The 18,942-nt window shown below is 35.6% G+C and overlaps 8 protein-coding genes across 10 annotated transcripts in view; 2 read left to right on the top strand and 6 right to left on the bottom strand.

Moving 5' to 3' along the window:
• Nucleotides 1-1,125, bottom strand: part of LOC126760318 (tyrosine-protein phosphatase corkscrew) — a 51,470-nt gene extending 50,345 nt beyond the window's left edge. Inside the window, exon 1 of the mRNA XM_050475879.1 lies at nt 979-1,125. Coding sequence (XP_050331836.1) covers nt 979-992 — 14 coding nt within the window. The 5' untranslated portion in view covers nt 993-1,125. The remainder of the gene's footprint in view (nt 1-978) is intronic.
• Nucleotides 1,126-1,649: 524 nt separating this feature from the next.
• On the top strand, nt 1,650-4,813 carry LOC126760319 (ribonuclease Z, mitochondrial). 2 transcript variants are annotated; one of them, XM_050475880.1, is made up of 4 exons: nt 1,650-1,739; nt 1,814-2,465; nt 2,518-3,310; nt 3,364-4,813. In XM_050475880.1, exons 2-4 carry the CDS (start codon nt 1,824-1,826, stop codon nt 4,491-4,493), a joined length of 2,565 nt encoding a protein of 854 aa, XP_050331837.1. In that variant the 5' UTR covers nt 1,650-1,739; nt 1,814-1,823; the 3' UTR covers nt 4,494-4,813. The 2 variants fall into 2 exon arrangements, with proteins under 2 accessions (XP_050331837.1, XP_050331838.1); XM_050475881.1 differs by having other exon boundaries at nt 1,662-1,735.
• Nucleotides 4,814-4,913: 100 nt separating this feature from the next.
• On the bottom strand, nt 4,914-6,084 carry LOC126760320 (neuropeptide-like protein 31). The gene is made up of 2 exons (XM_050475882.1): nt 5,441-6,084; nt 4,914-5,377 (listed from the first exon to the last, which is right to left on the bottom strand). The coding sequence occupies exons 1-2, from the start codon at nt 5,450-5,452 to the stop codon at nt 5,069-5,071; spliced, it is 321 nt and encodes a 106-aa protein (XP_050331839.1). The 5' UTR covers nt 5,453-6,084; the 3' UTR covers nt 4,914-5,068.
• Nucleotides 6,085-8,115: 2,031 nt separating this feature from the next.
• Nucleotides 8,116-9,336, bottom strand: LOC126760346 (eukaryotic translation initiation factor 3 subunit F-1). Its single transcript, XM_050475926.1, has 3 exons — nt 9,143-9,336; nt 8,916-9,062; nt 8,116-8,833 (listed from the first exon to the last, which is right to left on the bottom strand). Exons 1-3 carry the CDS (start codon nt 9,252-9,254, stop codon nt 8,250-8,252), a joined length of 843 nt encoding a protein of 280 aa, XP_050331883.1. The 5' UTR covers nt 9,255-9,336; the 3' UTR covers nt 8,116-8,249.
• A 353-nt stretch (nt 9,337-9,689) lies between these two features.
• LOC126760350 (uncharacterized) lies at nt 9,690-10,058 on the bottom strand. The gene has a single exon (XM_050475932.1). The coding sequence runs from the start codon at nt 9,974-9,976 to the stop codon at nt 9,764-9,766; it is 213 nt and encodes a 70-aa protein (XP_050331889.1). The 5' UTR covers nt 9,977-10,058; the 3' UTR covers nt 9,690-9,763.
• Nucleotides 10,059-10,112: 54 nt separating this feature from the next.
• On the top strand, nt 10,113-11,772 carry LOC126760348 (protein GUCD1). 2 transcript variants are annotated; one of them, XM_050475929.1, is made up of 4 exons: nt 10,113-10,223; nt 10,292-10,763; nt 10,949-11,082; nt 11,149-11,772. In XM_050475929.1, the coding sequence occupies exons 1-4, from the start codon at nt 10,217-10,219 to the stop codon at nt 11,235-11,237; spliced, it is 702 nt and encodes a 233-aa protein (XP_050331886.1). In that variant the 5' UTR covers nt 10,113-10,216; the 3' UTR covers nt 11,238-11,772. The 2 variants fall into 2 exon arrangements, with proteins under 2 accessions (XP_050331886.1, XP_050331887.1); XM_050475930.1 differs by having other exon boundaries at nt 10,997-11,082.
• Nucleotides 11,773-12,019: 247 nt separating this feature from the next.
• Nucleotides 12,020-14,068, bottom strand: LOC126760349 (arylalkylamine N-acetyltransferase 1). Its single transcript, XM_050475931.1, has 3 exons — nt 13,848-14,068; nt 13,415-13,684; nt 12,020-13,196 (listed from the first exon to the last, which is right to left on the bottom strand). Exons 1-3 carry the CDS (start codon nt 14,043-14,045, stop codon nt 13,023-13,025), a joined length of 642 nt encoding a protein of 213 aa, XP_050331888.1. The 5' UTR covers nt 14,046-14,068; the 3' UTR covers nt 12,020-13,022.
• LOC126760345 (uncharacterized) overlaps nt 14,046-18,942 on the bottom strand; it is a 29,751-nt gene continuing 24,854 nt past the window's right edge. Inside the window, exon 8 of the mRNA XM_050475925.1 lies at nt 14,046-14,134. The gene's annotated coding sequence lies outside the window, so the exon portion shown is untranslated. The remainder of the gene's footprint in view (nt 14,135-18,942) is intronic.

Below are 18,942 nucleotides of genomic sequence, written 5' to 3' on the forward strand. Positions count from 1 at the left end.
AAAACGTTTCTCTGCCTGTAAATTCACATAGGAATCAGTATTTTCCATTTTTATTGCTTAATTTCTGTAAAAAAAAAATCCTGGAGCTGTATTAATAAGCGTGCTTTAGTTTACTTCTTTTGTATGTATGCTTTATCGCTCGCGTATGCGAGTGTGTGTATGTGTGGCAATAATTTTGGTCGTCTCGTCAGCTGTGTGCACAGGACACGAGTGTGAAGCCGGTCGTGTGCAGCTGCTATTGACAGTCTGCAGGTAGGAGTTTGGGTGGCACGGACATTCTATGTTATAAGAGTAATCTTTGACGACATATGACAAGCGATTTTATCTGATTTCAACGAAAACGTGAGGAAGGCCATGTCGCATCACAGCTGGTATTATAGTTTTTAGATGTGTTTGAAGCATTCTTATCTTCTAATTTCTCTATTGATTCAATGCTCATTACACTACATTTATATCAAATTTGTTACCGTCGATTTGCTACTAAGCGGCAAAAGCGTAATCGTCTAATGGGGTTATATACGCGTTTAAGTGGGGGCGGGTGGTGGTGGTAATGACGATAGTAGCGTTTTAAAACGCATACACACACATGTCTATTATATGCATGCACCCACACATATAAGCACACACGTAAACGATTGACAGCATGCACTCAGCAACAACGCATAGCATCAGCAGGGCAGTCAGCAACAACAATGGCAACAGAAGGCCACAGCAGCAACGCAACACATTGCTAGACAATCAGGCAGGCAGTCCGATAGCCAGCCAGCCAGCTGCAGTGGCTTTGGTCTCAGCCGCGACCGCATTCGCACATCAGCGTACACACAAAGTAATCGCGTATAGCAGTATATATGTCAACCGAGTACAATGCCAATTTGCAAATTTCACTTTTTGTACACATTTGAAACGTGTTTTTAGACTAAATACCAGCGTCATATTTGTCAACTAGCATAATCCAAGTGCACTTTATATTCTAATTACCTTCGCGAGGACATTTTCTGATGAATTTTAGCTCAATATCGAAGAAAATTTTTTCTCCCAACACACTTTTGTTCCAGCTTTTATCTTTGTGTGGTTTCGTTTCCCTTTTCAACCTCAATTCTGCTACTGGCTGCTTTCTTGATATTTCTTCTTCTATTTTAGCACACCAACACAAAAGTGGATTTTTACTTTAGTTGCTTTGGAGCTGGCATTCGCCCCCTTAGTTAGAGAATGTTCAATTGCGGACTAGCGTGTAAATTGTCAAAACATAATAAAACATGATGAGTGGGATTCACCAGTGCTAGCTCGGAAGAATAAATTTTAACAATTGTACGAGAACAAAAAAGAGCATTGAATGAAAATTATGCTATATTTTTATCTCATAAATCATTTTTATTGATCTGCTTTCATTTTGAGAATGTACAATCTCTGTAGTCGACGGTTCTTGAAGTGTTATTGTAAAATGCTGAAAGGGGTTCTATTCAAATAATAGTAGACGGTGGAACAATTTATTGAAATTTAATATTTAATACACAAGGAATTAGTTTCTAATAAATATACAACAAATAAGGTTTGGTGTATTTCTATAGAAACTTTCGAGGTGAATTCTTGCAGGCTTTTCTACTCGCTAGTTAGCGTCGTTTTGTTTCTACTTACTTTCGCTGTCATCTCTAAAAAGTTTGAACAGCTGTTAAGTTATGTCAAAACGCTGCTTTCAGCGACGCATGTGTTTTTCCCCCAAGTAGTCAGCAGCACTGTAGGTAACATCGTGTTGATTATTTATTTCATCAAAAACGATTCTGCAAAATCATCAACGAAAAAACCATACTTACAGGTAAACGCTTATGTTGTTCAACAGCACTTTGCGACGTAGCTTTGCACGTGTCAAAACTTTACAATTCATACAAGTAAACGCATTCCTGCACATGGAATCTCCAATAGCAGCCAGAACCACTGTGACACAGTTGGGGGAAACACAAGCAGACATGGTACAGCAGAAAAATACCGATGATTATAAAATTGAAAATAAATGTGCAAGCAAAGATGCGCTTAACTCTGTACTTTCTAAAGTAAATGTTAGCACGCGACAACCTAAGCCAGCACCACCACAGCTGCGCCGGGAGAAGCAGCTACAAGCCGCCAAAAAGAAAACAACGCCCTATATACCAGGTATAGTGAATTTACAAGTGCTCGGTGCCGGTGCCAATGGTTCACCAAGTGCCATCTATCTGTTTACCGATCAGGCACGTTATTTGTTCAACTGTGGTGAAGGGACACAGCGTTTAGCGCATGAGCACAAAACAAAGTTAGCGCGTTTAGAACATATTTTCGTGACGCGCAATACTTGGCCGATAGTAGGTGGATTCCCAGGCTTAGCGTTAACTGTACAGGACGCAGGTGTAAAGGAAATGGCGCTGCATGGACCACCACATTTGGATAGCATATTACACAGCATGAAACGCTTTGTCGTACTGAAAACCCTGAAGGTATGTATAAGCATATTTTTTGTATGCGTTTACAAATATATTTTGTTTATAGATAAATACCTGTGATTGCACACAATCAACAGACTTTGAAGATGCCGTGATGAGCGTCAAGTATGTGCCGCTTTATAAACAACATTTGGTGACCACATCAGATGCCACGCAAATGATAGACGCCAACAATCAAATGGTGGTTGCTTATATATGCAAGCTAAAACCACGACCAGGTGCGCTTAACTTGGTCAAATGCGTTGAACGTGGTGTGCCACCTGGTCCGCTATTGGGTCAACTGAAGAATGGCTTCGATGTTACATTGCCCGATGGCACCGTGGTGCATTCCAAGGACGTGAGTGAACCCAGTGAAACAGCGCTCTCCTTTGTGTTCTTAGATATACCGACAGCGGAGTATTTACCGGCACTACAAGCACAAGCGGTTGTATTCCGCAACCTGCAACAGGACATGGAAAATGAAGTTGCGCTGGTGGTGCACTTTACGCCGCCCGAAATATTGGAAAACAATTGCTATCGCGATTTCATGGAGAATTTCACGCCACGAACACAGCATTTATATTTGAATTCGCCGCATAACAACTTTTCTGGTTATGTAGCTGCGCATCGCATACAATATCAACTAAATCAATTGAATACACGTACATTTCCACTGCTCACCGAGGCAAAAGACGCCTGCAGCAGTTTGCATATTAGCAATAAATTGAAGCGAACTAAATTAGGCGAAACGGAGAAGGTGGCAGAAGACACACAAACTGCAAGTGTAGTAGGTGACGCTAATGAAACGCAGCTAACAAATATAAACTCGCTTACAAACTTTCATTTGCGTCCAAGGAAGGGTAACTTTAACATTTTATATCACTGTACGTTTTTAAATTAGAATTTTTTGCAGGTCTTGATCGCAGCGCGGAGGCTCAACTCAATCCCAGTGAATATATTGGCGAAACACAGGCGCTCGCTGACTTTCCAACATTACTCAGCAAACTAAAAGATATTCAACAAACGCTACCTGCACCGAATTGTACAGCTGAATACCCCAAAATCACTTTTCTCGGCACCGGCTCCTGCATACCGAATAAAACACGCAATGTGAGCGCCATTCTGATACAAGCAGCCGAAAATTCCTTTATGCTGCTCGATTGTGGCGAAGGTACACTCGGCCAAATTGTGCGCTTCTATGGCAAAACACGTGCTGAAAGCGTTGTGCGTAATCTGAAAGCGATTTATATCTCGCATTTGCATGCCGATCATCATATCGGACTGATTGGCCTGTTAAATGAGCGACAGCGCCTGCTGCAAGAAGCGGATGTGCCACAGGCAGAGCAAAAAGTATTGCTCTTTGCACCTGTACAAATACAACCTTGGCTGAACTTCTACAATGAGCGCATTGAGAATATTGCACAAACCTACACGCTCATCGGCAATGCCGAAATGTTGGAGCAACCAATGCTTTTGCATGAAACGCGCGCTGATCTCGGCATTGATGCAATCGGCACATGCCTGGTGCGCCATTGTCCGCACTCCTTTGGTGTTTGTCTCCGACTGCCAGCGCCAACAGATGGTAATGCACCAATCACAATCACATATAGTGGCGATTCAATGCCCTGTCGCGATCTGGTCGAGCTTGGACGCAACTCCACGGTGCTCATACATGAAGCTACCATGGAAGATGACTTAATCGAAGAGGCGAAAGTAAAAATGCATAGCACTATTTCGCAGGCCATCGCACAGGGCCGCGAAATGCAAGCACAACATATAATACTCACGCATTTCTCACAACGCTACGCGAAATTGCCACGCATGCAGCAACTAGTGGGCGGCGACGAAGCGCAGCCACAGTTGAATAATGTATCGATAGCCTTTGACAACATGCAAGTGACGTTGGGTGATTTGGAGCAATTTCATTACATGTACCCGGCGTTGCATGCGCTCTTTGCCGAGCATGCCGAAGAATTGGAACAGAAGGCGTTGAAACGGGAAATGAAATTGGAACGAAAACGGAAATTGTTGAATGCGGACTGAGGAGAAGAGAGTATTTGGTATAAATTCGTGACCAATGTTATTAGATTTTATCTCGTTACGCTTGTAAATTCTAAATTTATTTGTTAGCTATCTAGACGTACTGACGACGCAAAAATTAGTACGTACATACACAAATATATAAGGCTTATATGTATGTATAAAATTGTTAAAAAAAAGTATTAATTATTGACTGGCCATTATTGTAGTTGTTATAGCTGTGTTCCAGTTATGTAAGTTCAATTGTCGTGGAAATGGTCAAGCTAAGCCATTGTCACATTTGGCTTTGTAGGAAAAGTAAACATTGTGGAAGTAATCGAAAATCGATTGTTTATCGCTGTACTTACTACATTTTTTCGAATTTTTTTAAATTATGTTAGGTTGTATACATATTTGATGTTTTATAGATAAATGGGCGCATAGTATTTTTTTATTAAAAATCTTTATTTTATGTTGAAAATTCAAAATTTTACACAAACAAGAACCGTTATAATCGCACACTTCATGACGTTAGTGTCGATATTAAGCTATGCAGCAATTAATTTATAAATGTATGTTTGTAAGTGCTTTTGTGCCACTTAATGATAGCCGCCATAGTAACCACCATGGTAAGGAAAGTAGCCATGTCCACCGTAGATTGGACCACCGTGGAAACCATAACCACCGCCATAATGTGGATAGCCACCGTAATGGCCAATGCCACCACCGTAACCGCCACCGTAGCCGCCATAGCCGCCATAATAACCGTGACCATAGCCGTGTCCGTAACCGAAGCCGAAGATACCACGTTTATTGTTTTTTTTGTCCTCCAAGGCGCTAGCATCCTCCGGTTCGGCAACCGCTGCTAGACATGCCGCAACACAAATGATGACAAGGAAGAAAATTTGCTGAAAAAATTCAGTTAGTCTAATGTTGGTGTAGGTAATTATCCTGTGGCTCGTCCAACTCACCAGATATTTCATTTTTATGTTTTGCGACGCTAACACTGATGCTGCACTAACTGTTGCTGCTGTTACTTTGATGCATTGTCGTTGGCTGTGGCAGCTATTTATATCGAAAAATTCGAATTAACGGCAACGGTAAGCTTGCAACGCGCTTTGCGTAACTTAGTGGCACAACAATGAGGCAACAACAGCAACAGAAAGCGCATAGGTAAAGTTAGAAACAGTTCGCCAGTATGAACCCTTTGAATGAAGTTTAAAACGTCTACTGTTGCGCACACTACTCATGTTACACTACTCTCCTCAAGCATTGATAATATTTATGTAGGAGCGTAATGGAAGGAAATCATTTAGTATTGTGGTAATAAAATCTAGGCCTAATTTAATTCAAATTGATTGTTAAATTATGCATGCGTTGATTTAACGGTGGTATTAATGACAGGTATGTGGTTGAGAGAATTTAACAACAATTTGGCGGATTAGGTTAGAGAATCTAATAAATTATTGCATATTTGAATGTAAAATATAACATATGTATTTGAAAAAAAAAATTTAATTGTGGTTTTAGCAGAATTGGGTTAGAGAATTTTCTACAAAGTGTTGAATGTTTGAATAAAAACATAACATATTTGAAAGAATTTTAATATATTTTAAAATACAACAACAAAAATATGTTAATAAAAAAATAAAATATTTGATTAAAAAATATCAAAGGAATGAAATTTTTGAAAATAAAAAATAAACAAAATGTTTGGAAAAAAATAAAATATTGGAATATAACAAAAATTAGATAATAAAAAAATAGTTGGTAATAAAAGTTAAAATATTTAAATAAAGTATTTAAATGTTTACGAAAGTGTACTCCCCTCACATGCAGGCGCTTCTATTCATTTACCAACAACCATGGATTTGCTTGTAATTGATATCAGCATTTGTCTTGGTTTGCCCTATTTGCCGCCTTTGATTGGGAGAGTACAGTTTTGGTTGTTACCATGTGCATATGTACTTTCACTAATATAACTCTAGCAATTTTTGTAAAATAATATTTTGAACGGGTACCGGTGGATATTTATTTTCCATGCCGCCTTTCATTTCATTTAAGGCCCATGCGACAACTGCTGATGACGCAAAAATATCCGATTACCCCTGCCAAGCCGAGTGACATAATAAACTATGCAAAAATTAAAACAAAAGTAAACCAGAAGCTGGTCTTATTGCATGTGAAGGCTGACTGACACATATTTTTAAATTAAAATGTGAAATATTATCAAAGAGGGCCATTATTATTTCAAGTAACGGTTTGTAACATTCAAATTTTCATTTAACGGTTACAAGCTGTCATATAAACCGTTTATTTTCATTGGTCAATTTCAACAAGCAAAAAATAGTTCGTGCTCGCTAACTGCTACCAGCCATCAATTAATTGTTGTTTCGCTCATAAATTGCTTTACTAAGCTAAGATAACGGTTTACAATGCAATTGACCTTACATTTTGCCTAAAGCTATAATTATTATATACCATCGTTTTGTTGCAACAATGCACATATTTTTATTGTTGTAATATTTATTGATTGCTATTGTTGATTGAATATTTGCGTGATTTATATTATTCTAAATCGTTTGTTGCAAGCTGATATGAAGAAATCGTTAAATGATACGCCTACCGGCGAACCAATAGACCGGGTAATAATAAACTGACCCAACATACATACACACGTACGTATGTATGTACATTTTTGCAACTTTGTAAAGATATAATCCACCCACTGTTGCCACGGACCACTACTGACTAGCAGCTGGTTTTCCGGTTACTCATCTGTTGGTCGTACGACCTTGACCTCAGTGTGCTTGCAAAGCGAATTTTGTCAGTGTTGTTGCAATAGTTGATGTTATAATGCCAATGCAGCAGCGTTTTTATGCATTTTGCGAGCTTAACGCTTGGTAATTTCGTTATTTTTCTTTCTTTACTATTTTTATTGCTCCGCACGTTTTAACTCTCCGTTGGGTTACCACCCACTTGTACATCAATCGCCTACCCTAGCGCAACAACAACGCTTAGCGTTTGATGCAATGCGGAGCATTAAACATGAAGTTGCATAGGAAATTATCCGCTTGCTGTGTGGCAATAATGCACATTTCGAGTCACAATTTGTGTCTGTTATTGTTGTTATTATATAGTAGCAGCAAATTATGAGATTTCGCAAAATAAAAAATCTTTAAGGTCTGCGCACAAATTCAAATGCAATTATTGGAAAATTCAATTTATTATACTGAGCAGCCCTCTGTCAGCAACACGAATGCACACTTTGCTACTTTGTGTAGCATTCTTGAGCTGCAAGCGGTGTTGTGAACATGCAAAGGGGCGTTGCAAGAAGTTGTGATTGTCTTTACTATGAGGGCAGTCAAATGCAATTACATAAATAAAATAATGTATATTTTGTTGTTTTGCACTTAAAACTTCCGTGAACGCCAATCACGACATAAATATGCATATATAAAAAAAATTGCTTGTCTTTCGTGCAACAATAATTATTTTTAAATTGAAATTCTAAACAAAAATCAAAACAGTATTTACCTTTTCTCCCGATTTGCAACTGCATATAATTTTATAACGGCGAATAAATAACACAGATTTTTTCCTTCTTGCACGCAGCATACTAATATATTTAAATATTTCACTAACATTTCTATGTTCCATCATTGTTAAACCTTTGCTTTATTTCTGCGCGCACTTACTTTCCTTTACAACTCCCTGCCGCGACCAAAATTATGTGATTACAAATTTAAAACTATTTTTTAATTGATGTTTTGTTTACATTTAATTTGTTGGCAGGAAAGTCAATTTCTCGTTCAATTGTAATTGTGTTTTGATCAGTTGTGACAATGTAATAACCATTAACAAGTCACGTACGTTGGCGTTGAACATCTGTGTGAATTGTTCATGTGACATGTGTGGCACGGAATTTATGAGGTCGAGCAACTGACGTCCCACAGCATTATCTGGCGGTTGCTTATGTGCAATGACATCCTCTACATACTTGAGAATGAGTTCAAGTAAGCCCTGCAATTTGTTAGATGCCTCAGAGATTTGTGCCAAGTCCAGCATGGGTGAGACAGTTTTCGGGCGATGTGGTGGTGCTACACCAACGGTTTTCTGCAAAAGTTTTAAACCAAAAGTTTCTGGTTCGTAGCAGGTTACTTCAACGGGTATTGGTGTGAACATGCAACCTGTTTTGCCACCGGGTACACCCAGTTGTATACAAACATAAGCGCGCAAGCCCATGCGACCGCCTTGTAACGATGTATCAACTGTCAAATGTACTGGATTGTTACACTCTCGCGCATAATATTCATGTATTACCGAGCTGTGGTTAGTGACTTCATTGCCAGTGGCCCACCAACCTGTGTAATTAAGGAATAGAGAAAACGTCAGCATTGACTATTTAGAAACTACGAAAGTGAGGTTAGGTTTATAAATACGTACCGACTACATTTTCATTGGGATTAACTTTGCGGTTTAGATCATACAAGTCTAATGCATAACTAAGCTCAGCCTCTACTTGATCGTCGTGTTCTTTGTGTGGCACACAGAAACAATTTGTGACCTCAACGACGCCCTTATCAACGGAACCTGTAAAAGTAGTGAGAGTGACGACGTCACAATCAAACGTGGTTAGTTCAATCATTTTTGAACATATTTATACAACTTACCAAGTAATGTGCCAATAACACGATGTGAGTCTGCATTGCGACGCTCATAAGCGTCCACGACTTGGAAAAGCACCACAGGATGCACACGTACTGTTAAATTTAAGCCCGACATTTTCGCAACGATGCCAATTTATGCGTCAATGAAATGCGAAAGAAAGTAAAAAGTGGACAGCAGCGAAAAAGACCCTTGTGAACGAATCAAGCAGAAAGTGACAAATGTCAAAGTGTCGTGAATGTCAGGCACAAAAGAAACGTAAGCTGTCAAATTTTTGCTGAATACAGTGTTGGCTGCTGACCTAATCTATTACATTAGGCACCGTTTTTCGAATCTATAATTTTAAATATTTAAAACTATTTAGACCACTTGTTCCACTTTTAAAAGGTTTTAACGATATATGGAGGAGTTTAATTTATCTGGGGAAAAATTTTTTACTAATTGACTTTCTAAACGGATTTAGAAATAACCGGATTATTACATCACCAAAACCCGAATACAAATGTCAAATATTTCGCAGCACTATATCTGTCAATGATATGGTTTTTGGGATTGGAATAACTCTTTACAACATTTATTTAACAAATACAACTATTAGCATTTTATAAACTTATTTACAGATAATTCTATGTTGTTATGGTTTTGGCTTTATCAAGGCCTTCCTCTTCAATCATCTTCAGTTGCTCCGCCTGTCTTTGGGGCCGTACAACAGTAAGGTATCGATGCACACGCATTCCTAGTAGAAATGTTCCATAAAGTGTAACACCGATACAGGTATAAACTACACCGCGATGCAATTTATCCAATATATTATTTACACGGACTCGTTTCTTTTGCATTTTTATTACAATTTAATAATAGCTACCGGCGATTAAAAACTCGTTTTATAAAACAATCGTTCTCAGCTGTTTTCGCTGTCAGTGCACATGTATCACAAGGCACAAGGGTTGCCAACACTTTTTCTTTTAAGAAAAATAGTTGAATGACAGTATCAAAGTATCTGCAAAAGTAGCAGAAGAGGTTAGCAAAAACAAATCCTTAACCATTTCGGCACTACTTTTCCAAAATTCAACGTTAATATGGAGGGTAAATAGCTACATTAGTTTATAATAGCATATAATAGCTATAATTCATTATATTCTGGTATATTTTAGCTATTCCCGATCAGAAACACTACAACCTAACGCATTATCAACAACGGTTCAATTGGGATTGCGGCATTTCCTGCATCATCATGATCCTGTCGACATCACAACGCGAAGTACTATTACACGATTTCGACAAAATATGTGCGGAGGAAGGCTTTGGTTCCAGCACCTGGACAATAGATTTGTGCTTCCTGCTACAACGCTTCCAAGTGCGCCACGAATACTACACAAAAACGCTTGGTATCGATCCAAGCTACAGTGAACATAGTTACTATACGAAAATTATCAATAAGGACGAAAAACGCGTTACGCGCAAGTTTCAAGAAGCGCGTCTACATGGGGTACGCGTCGAACAACGTACAATAGAAATGGAACAGCTGCTGCAGCATTTAGGTAGACGTGGGCCTGTGATATTATTAACCAACGCATCACTACTGACGTGTGAAATTTGTAAAAAGAATGTATTGGAGAAATTCGGGTAAGTGGAGTGGGAGTGACATTAGTAAAGTCAAGATATTTTGTGCAAGAATTTCAACAATATTTTGTATAAAGTGCATATTTAATTTGATTTTAATTCCTGCTTTGCTCACTTTAATGCTTAACAATTGTTTAGTTTTGCACACAATTTGAATGCATTCATTTCTTCTTATCACTCATTTGAAGTTGTTTCCAACTCTCTTGTATCGTTAACAATACACGCACACCACAAAGTTATGCAGGACACTATATTGTATTATGTGGCTATGATTTGAAATCTCAACTGGTTTTCTATCACAACCCGGAAGTGCAGGACGAACGTAAGTTTTTACTACATATTTAAAATTTAAACCAGTAAGTCGAACAAATGCTTTTTTTTATTCTAGACGTCTGTCGTTGCACTGTAGCGGCAATGGATGTAGCGCGGAAAGCCTATGGCACAGATGAGGATGTCATACTGATTTTTCGGAATTGAGGACAATCATCTTAACACTAATGCTTGCTAAAATTATTTAAAGTTTCTGCTATCACGTTTATTCAGAGGGACGTATTGCTTTCAAAATTTTTTATATTGCTTACTATTACTTGTTACACAGCATTTACAATGTTTTAACCAACGCATTTATTTTTACCGGCTTAACAAAAGCAGTTTCCTGGTTTTTAATGACTAGTTTTATTGACTGTTGCGCCTGCTTGTGCGTCCCTCCAGTATTTTCTGCGTAATGGTCTCCTGACTTTGCTCATTTGAAACAGCAAAAGTAGCAAAACAATAACTCATTTAACCTCCTGTTCAAGTATTAGGAGCCTACCGAAGACACTTTCAGCTTCAATTTTACAGAAAGCGTAAATTGTATTTGTCAAGGGTGGCGAGCTAAATATTGTGATAAAATAAGTGCAAATAATGTGTAATTGCTGAAACCAAGTATGTGCGTGTTTATAGTCTAAAATGTTTAAAAAGTAATGTGTTAAAGGGCAACACAGTATAAAGAGTTGTATATTTTCAAAACAAAATAGACAACATAATATACATTTATATAATTATAAAAATAGAAAAGAATGACGAGTTGCTAATTTTAAAGCATTTACCATAATTGAAAAACGCTCAACAAAAAAATAATAAATAAAAAATGTTAGGGAATTTTAATGCAACATTACAAAATAACAAGTGTTGAAGTTAATGATATAAAAATTATTTTGATTGTGCCAAAAAATGTGCAAAATTTCAAAGCTCTTAACTTAAGTAAACAACGCATTGAATAACTATTTATTTATTTTTATTACAAACAAATATATTATTATTTATATGTATGTTGTTCTGAATAGCAACGAATTTTTCCAAATTGTATAAATTATCTGTTACCGGTTATTTAAAGTATTTTTAAGCTGTTTTCAATATTTGTTATTTTATTCGTAAGACATTTTTATGGTAACAATTATTATTTAGATATTTGCAGTCTGCACGCTGCATACAATTGTACCTACGCATTTGTACGAAATCTCATGCACTTACATATATTTAAACATATATTTGTATGTCTTTATCGTTTAATAGTATAATTTATATCTTTATTTTAGTACATCCGTACTTCCAGCTAGAAAAGTAGAAACATCGCGCATACAAAATTGTTTTATTGTCGCGGTTATAAAGTATTTATTGCAACATTTAACCAGTGCGTATGTATTCATTGTATTAAAAATTTTAGAAAATAATATTTTTCGTATATTTTAATAAATATATATATGTATATCTGCGTGTATGTATATGAAATTATATTTAATTATAGCCTACATGCTTGGCTTTTGCACTAAAGTTGGTTAATAAATAATTTACATACTAATAAATATGCGATTATGGCAATAAAAATGTGTTTCTTATAAATAATTGTCTGCGCCGTTAATATACACTTATTTTAATGCGGTCTATTAGTATAAATAACTGCGTTCTTATAGTGGTTTTACTCTTTTTATGACACATAATTTATAACTTTAAACTATAACTATGTATGTATGTATATATTTTTTTATCTACACATATTAGTGGAATACTGTGCCGTCGTTAAAGTTTTAATAAATTATTTTATGTTATTTTTTATTAATATTATTTCTGTTTAAATCTTTTTGTATTTAATATATTTATTATTCTTATTATTTTATGTTATTTTTCATTATTATTATTCTGTTTAAAACATTTTGTATTATATATTTTTTTATTAATTTTATTTCACTTTAAACTCAGTTTTTTCATACCTGTATATGCACCTTATTCCAACAGTTTGTATAGCAGCTGCAATTTAATGTGCGGTGCCTCCACCAACAATATTGGTTTACCAAATTCATCTGTATACTTATCATAGTAGAATTCGCTCAGTACCTTGAAACCGTTTGATTTCAGAATTTTTTGTGAGAAAATTCCTGTTGCATCGGCTTTCATGAGCTGCAAAGAATTGTTTTTTGTTATAAAAATACATATGTATGTACATGTATGTATGTAAAATAAAATTTTGAGCACAAACTTTTTAATATTCAATAATAACATTTAAACAATATTCAAAATATTATATAAAAATATTGAAATATTAAAAAATAGATATATGCTAAAAACATAATATTTGAATAATTAATCAATTGTTGAATTTGCAATTTTTCATTCACCTTAAACTCAAAATCCCTTGCGATTGTCTCGCTACGCCGCACTAGCTCTTTAGCAATACCCTGTCCACGAAAGCGTCCATCCACCGAAAGCATACGCACCTCAAAGGCACGTGCTACATTGAAATTTCCAAATATATTTGCACGCAGATTATGTTCATTTAATAAACGAAATATTTTCTTATAGCGTTCATCATCACTGAGTTCGATACGCTCGTGAGCTTGCAGGATATCTTGCGGATAGACAACACCGTTGAGCAGCACACCAGCGATCTATGAATAGAGTGTTTGTATTATTGTTTATACTAAATGTTATTTGAACAATTTTTTTATTTTTGTGTTTAAATTTTAATTTTTTATTTTTATTTATTTAATTTATTTTTGTTTTATTATTATTAATATTTTGTTTTTGCACTTCAATCGCTTTTTCACTCACATCGTTATTCTCGTTCACAGCCATTAAACTCAAATTATCCTTAAGTGTCTCATAGCAAAGCTGCTCCAATTCTCGATGACCCTCCCCGCGTCGACATAGACCCGCCGCCTTATTCAACGGCTCATCGGCAAAGAAATTGGTACTTAAATGTGCAACGACATCGTCGAAACGGTCCTCAGTTATCAATTTGTATTCCATAATGGGTTTCTCTGTGCTAGACGATGGAGGCGGTATATTGTGGCGACGCACGTGAAGACGCTGTGGCACTTTGAGTCGGCAAATAAGAACTGCAATCGAAAGTGAATTAAATGTGTGAATTACTAGCAACCACGTGCATGCATACATACATGTATACATACATACATATGTATGCTATATTTGTGTATTAAACACTTTATTGGCGTTGGGATTATTCGCGTAATTATTTGCAATTAAATTGGGTTATATAAATAGCGCCTGGCGAATAAGTGTTAATTACTATTTATTAGATATGCATAGATCTATGTACATATATATGCACATATCGACAAACATATTATTTTTGCACATACATACATATGATACTTATGTATGTATATTTGTATGGCAATATGCGTTAATCGTCGTCTGCCTCCGGCTGCTGTTGTAGTCGGTGTCTGCGTCGGCAATATTGTGTTGATGGTATTCAATTAAAATTGTCGCAATAAAATCTTCAATTTACAAACGAACACATTAAGAAATTATAATGAGCAGACAAAGCGGCGACTGAATGGAGATACATAAATACATACAAACGTTCGAAAACACCATACATAGGATCAGGAAAGTGAAAGAATATAAAAAATAAATATGTAAAAAAAAATTAAAAGAAAGCTACTATACCCTACACAGTTGCATTTCTTTCCGCAGAAAGCGGTATAAAAATACCTTTATCTAGATTTTGATAGGTCAGATTGTATAAAAGCTACATACATATGTATATGCTATAGTGGTCCGATCTGAACAATTTCTTCGGAAATTGCATCATTACCTTGGACAATAATCTATGCTGAATTTCGAGAAAATATCTTGTCTAATAAAAAAGTTTTCCATATGTATGTATGTTAAGTGGCCCGATATTGACACGGTTCCGAAAAATTAACAACTTCTTTGAAGAAAATTTCAGATCGATATCTCAAAAACTGAGGAAAGCTCTGTAGGCTATACTATATTTTTAGCATTTTAATGTAAAATTTTTTTATAAAAAAAAATATGTATTAAAATCATTTGTTTATAAAAAAAAATTGTTATTTTATTTAAATAATTTAGTTTATTTTTTTATAAAAAATAAAAATAATAACATTAAATAACCAATTTTTCTTACAAAATACTTTAATATTTAATAAAAATTACATTATTTATAGCATAATAATATAATATAATTAAATTATTTTTTTTATTATCAAAAATTAGCTTATTTGTTTTTATCCTTTTGTTCTACAGTTCATTTACAGTTCAATTAAAAATTCATTTGATATTATTTAGTAATTAATATTTTATATAGAAATTATGTTATTTAAGCTATTTTATCTAGTCTATTTCAGTTATTTTAATTATGTTGGTTTTCAATTTAAATTTTTTTGTAAATTTTTTCTTTACATTAATTTTTTATATTTTTTTTATTTTATTTTGTTATTCTCAATTAATTTTTTTTATTTATATTATTTTATTTTTTAATTTTTTTAATTTACCCATGTATTATTGCACAACAAACACAACAACTATGAAAATTGATGCAAAAACCATAGCAGGACAGACCTGTACATAAATAAAGTCCGCATTCAAGCGTTGATATACATACATACATGTGTATATGTGTGTGTGTGTGAAAATAAAACAGCGTGCTTACGCTTTGACAGCATATGTGCTTTATTCCATGAGTGCTTGCTGCTCGTGGCATACTTTGTTCCACTAAAACCATCAATCAAACGCATAATGTGTGTAGAGTATGCAGTATATGCGGTGCATTCTCGCAATTGAGCGGTGAGAGGTGCACATTATCGGCATTAATTCGATTGCAAAATCGAAAGAAAATTGCAATATATATTATGCATGACATCCCAGGCAGCTGATGAGTATATGTACATAGGCTTGAAGTGTAAGTCGAAAAAAACTGCAAAACTAAAGCTTTCAAAACTTTAGCACAAAATGTTGCGTATACGCCATGTCGTGCGCTGCAACCTTTCCCCCACTTCATTAAGTTGCTGCCACTTTATCATTTGCGCTTGCACACATAAGTGATGGCTACTTGTATGCGATAGCATACAACAACAACAACAATAATAAATTCGACTACAACAAAAAAACTAGTATCACTACTATACAAAGTTAAAATATGCATGTGAAAGTAAAGTAATGAAATAAAATGCTAAGTGCTGAGTGAGTGGCTCAAACACCAAAATGCCAGCAAAATTAATTGAGTGTCAAGTGCTGACCACCCCAATTGCTGGTGCTGCATGAAAAAGGAGAAATCATAGAAAAAGTCGGTTATAGTCGGTGTGTAGCGCCTGATTACTTGTTGGTGTTTACATTTGCAGGACTCTCTAAGGATATTTGTAAGGACTTAAGCATACAAATATATGTATATATGTAATGATATGTAAAACGTTGCATATATTTTAACGCCTAAAAGCCATTTTTTCGATTTTTCTGCTGTTTAGCTTTTTTAGAGGACTCGAGCACGGTCGTAATTGATATGCCCGAAAACTAATGGCCACTTGAGGGCATCAAAGCATAAAAGAAAAAAATGCATACTCACATACATACATGCATATATCCATAGACTTATAAAACGTTGGATAAGTGGAAGTGGTATAATAAAGTTGGCTGAGAGTGCTATTATGTAGTCGAGTAGATTTTAATTAGATGTTGTGGAATGGGGAGCTGTGTACATATGTATGTGTGTGCTTCTAAATTGTGTATTTATTTTCATTTTAATACAAGGGTACTTCAAATAAGCGATAAAAGCTCGATTTTTTGGAAGTGTTCGAAGTGGCAGGATGAAACACTCCAGCACATCACAAGCAAAGCCAACAACTTCAATTTGTGAAAGTTTTAAATTTTTATAAAAACAAGAAAAAGCGTTAGCTTTAGCTGCACCGTAGAAATGATACCCTTTACAAGTGCATTTTTAAAGCATAAAAAGATGTTTATCTTGATTTTGAGTATTCAGTTTGCATGGCAGCTACATACATATGTATGTATGTGCTATTGAGGCCCGATCTAAATAATATGGTATGTTCTGAGATTGTAGCACTGTATTTGAGCAAAATTTATGTCAAAGTTCGAGAAGAAAATTTATCAAATAAAAAAGTTTCCATACAACAACTTGAGTTTTTGCTTCAGTTTGTATGGTAGCTATATACTATATTGGTCTGATCTGAGAAAATTGTTCGGAGATTATATCATTACCTTAGGCAATAATTTTTGCCAAATTTCGGGAAGATACCTCTTGAAATAAAAAAGTTTTCCATACAACAATTTGATTTGGATCAGTCAGTTTGTATGGCAGCTATATGTTAAAGTAGGCGGATATCGGCGTTCCCAACAAATAAATAACTTCTTGGAGAGAAAAGGGCGTGTTTAAAATTTCAGATCAATATCTCAAAAATGGAGGGCTCGTATACATGAATGAATGAAGTGTCTGTGAAAAATTTAATAGACCAAATTAGCATCTGCGATTCTATGCTGAAATGAAATGAAATCGAACCATCTCTGAAGCGAATGATAACAGGAGGCGAAAAGTGGATCAAATACGACATTAATGTGCGAAAAAAATCATGGTCCAATCGTGGTGAAGCTCAACAAATGGTAGCAAAGCCAGAATTGACGCCTCAAAAGGTTATGTTGAATGTTTGGTGGGATTAGAAAGGAATCATCCGCTATGAGCTGCTCCAGCCTGGTCGCACTATTGATTCTACATTTTAGTGTCAACAATTGATGAGATTGAAGCAAGCAATCGAAAAAACGGCCAAAATTGATCAACTGAAAGGGCTTCGTCTTCCATCAGGACAACGCTAGACCACACACATCTTTGATGACTCGACAAGCACTGAGAGAGCTTGGCTGGTAAGTTTTGATACTTCCACCACACAGCCCTAACCTTGCACCATCGGACTACCATTTGTTTCGATCAAAGCAGAACTCCCTTAATGGAGTAAAGTTGTCTTCAAGAGAAGCCTGTGAAAATTATTTGTAGCAGTTTTTCGCCAAGAAACCAGAAAAGGCTTACACTTGTGGAATAATGTCTCTCGCGAAAAAGTGACAAAAAGTGGTCGACCAAAATGGTACGGTTGGTTTGTTAAAGTTCATTATAAATATAAAAAAATAAGTTCAAGTTTGATTAGAAATACGAAAAGACCTTTTCGACTATCAAATATATATTTATTTTTGCACTTCACACATTCAAATTTCATTGTTTTATTCTTATAAATACATATGTACATATGTATATGCCATTCAGTTTTTATCTAAGTATTTTCATTTTTCCAAAACACACATAAATGCATCATTCACAGCTTTGAAGAACCAGTTTGTATCTATTGTCTAAATGTTAAATTATGCGTATTCCGAAAATTGCTCTTCACCCGCATAAAAAATACACTTACGCACGCACACACCAAATTGCATACATAGACGCATACGAACAAGCAATGCCTAAAACTTAAAGGGAAGCAGCGAAAACGCTTGCACTGAGCGCTTGAACAGATGAAAATAGTCAACAGTTTTACTTGTTGATTGCTAACACTTTAATGGAAAGTAGAAAATTTAATAAAAATTGCGCACTCACTTGCTTTTTTAAACTTTTCTATGACTTTTGCGCCAGCTCGCTTGATTGTGTAGTTTCTCTAACTTATTTATTTTTCTCCAATAAAATGTATTTGAATAGATAATCTTAGATTATTTTTGCGAAAAGTGCGGTTGCGTCCCTATGGATTCCAAAAGTGTACTAACTCACTACAATCATTGGTGACAGGCAGCAGTGCTGATGGCTGATAGTTACAGTTGAAGGCCGCGAAGCTGCGCAGCAAATGAAAACACACACACACACATACTTACAAAGAGGCAGGCACACTCG

This window comes from Bactrocera neohumeralis, chromosome 5, assembly GCF_024586455.1.
Source record: "Bactrocera neohumeralis isolate Rockhampton chromosome 5, APGP_CSIRO_Bneo_wtdbg2-racon-allhic-juicebox.fasta_v2, whole genome shotgun sequence".
Classification (NCBI taxonomy): domain Eukaryota; kingdom Metazoa; phylum Arthropoda; class Insecta; order Diptera; family Tephritidae; genus Bactrocera; species Bactrocera neohumeralis.

Excerpts from the sequence above, each read along its gene's own strand:
- LOC126760319 (XM_050475880.1), top strand. The coding sequence starts at position 1,824 with ATGTTGTTCAACAGCACTTTGCGACGTAGCTTTGCACGTGTCAAAACT. Across the intron at positions 2,466-2,517 it reads TCGTACTGAAAACCCTGAAG|ATAAATACCTGTGATTGCAC; the intron begins GTATGTATAAGC and ends TTTTGTTTATAG. Across the intron at positions 3,311-3,363 it reads TCATTTGCGTCCAAGGAAGG|GTCTTGATCGCAGCGCGGAG; the intron begins GTAACTTTAACA and ends AATTTTTTGCAG.
- LOC126760346 (XM_050475926.1), bottom strand. The coding sequence starts at position 9,254 with ATGTCGGGCTTAAATTTAACAGTACGTGTGCATCCTGTGGTGCTTTTC. Across the intron at positions 9,063-9,142 it reads TGTTATTGGCACATTACTTG|GTTCCGTTGATAAGGGCGTC; the intron begins GTAAGTTGTATA and ends CTACTTTTACAG. Across the intron at positions 8,834-8,915 it reads TCCCAATGAAAATGTAGTCG|GTTGGTGGGCCACTGGCAAT; the intron begins GTACGTATTTAT and ends TTAATTACACAG.
- LOC126760350 (XM_050475932.1), bottom strand. The coding sequence starts at position 9,976 with ATGCAAAAGAAACGAGTCCGTGTAAATAATATATTGGATAAATTGCAT.
- LOC126760348 (XM_050475929.1), top strand. Across the intron at positions 10,764-10,948 it reads AATGTATTGGAGAAATTCGG|TTGTTTCCAACTCTCTTGTA; the intron begins GTAAGTGGAGTG and ends ACTCATTTGAAG. Across the intron at positions 11,083-11,148 it reads CCCGGAAGTGCAGGACGAAC|ACGTCTGTCGTTGCACTGTA; the intron begins GTAAGTTTTTAC and ends TTTTTATTCTAG.
- LOC126760349 (XM_050475931.1), bottom strand. The coding sequence starts at position 14,045 with ATGGAATACAAATTGATAACTGAGGACCGTTTCGACGATGTCGTTGCA. Across the intron at positions 13,685-13,847 it reads CTGTGAACGAGAATAACGAT|ATCGCTGGTGTGCTGCTCAA; the intron begins GTGAGTGAAAAA and ends CTCTATTCATAG. Across the intron at positions 13,197-13,414 it reads CAAGGGATTTTGAGTTTAAG|CTCATGAAAGCCGATGCAAC; the intron begins GTGAATGAAAAA and ends AATTCTTTGCAG.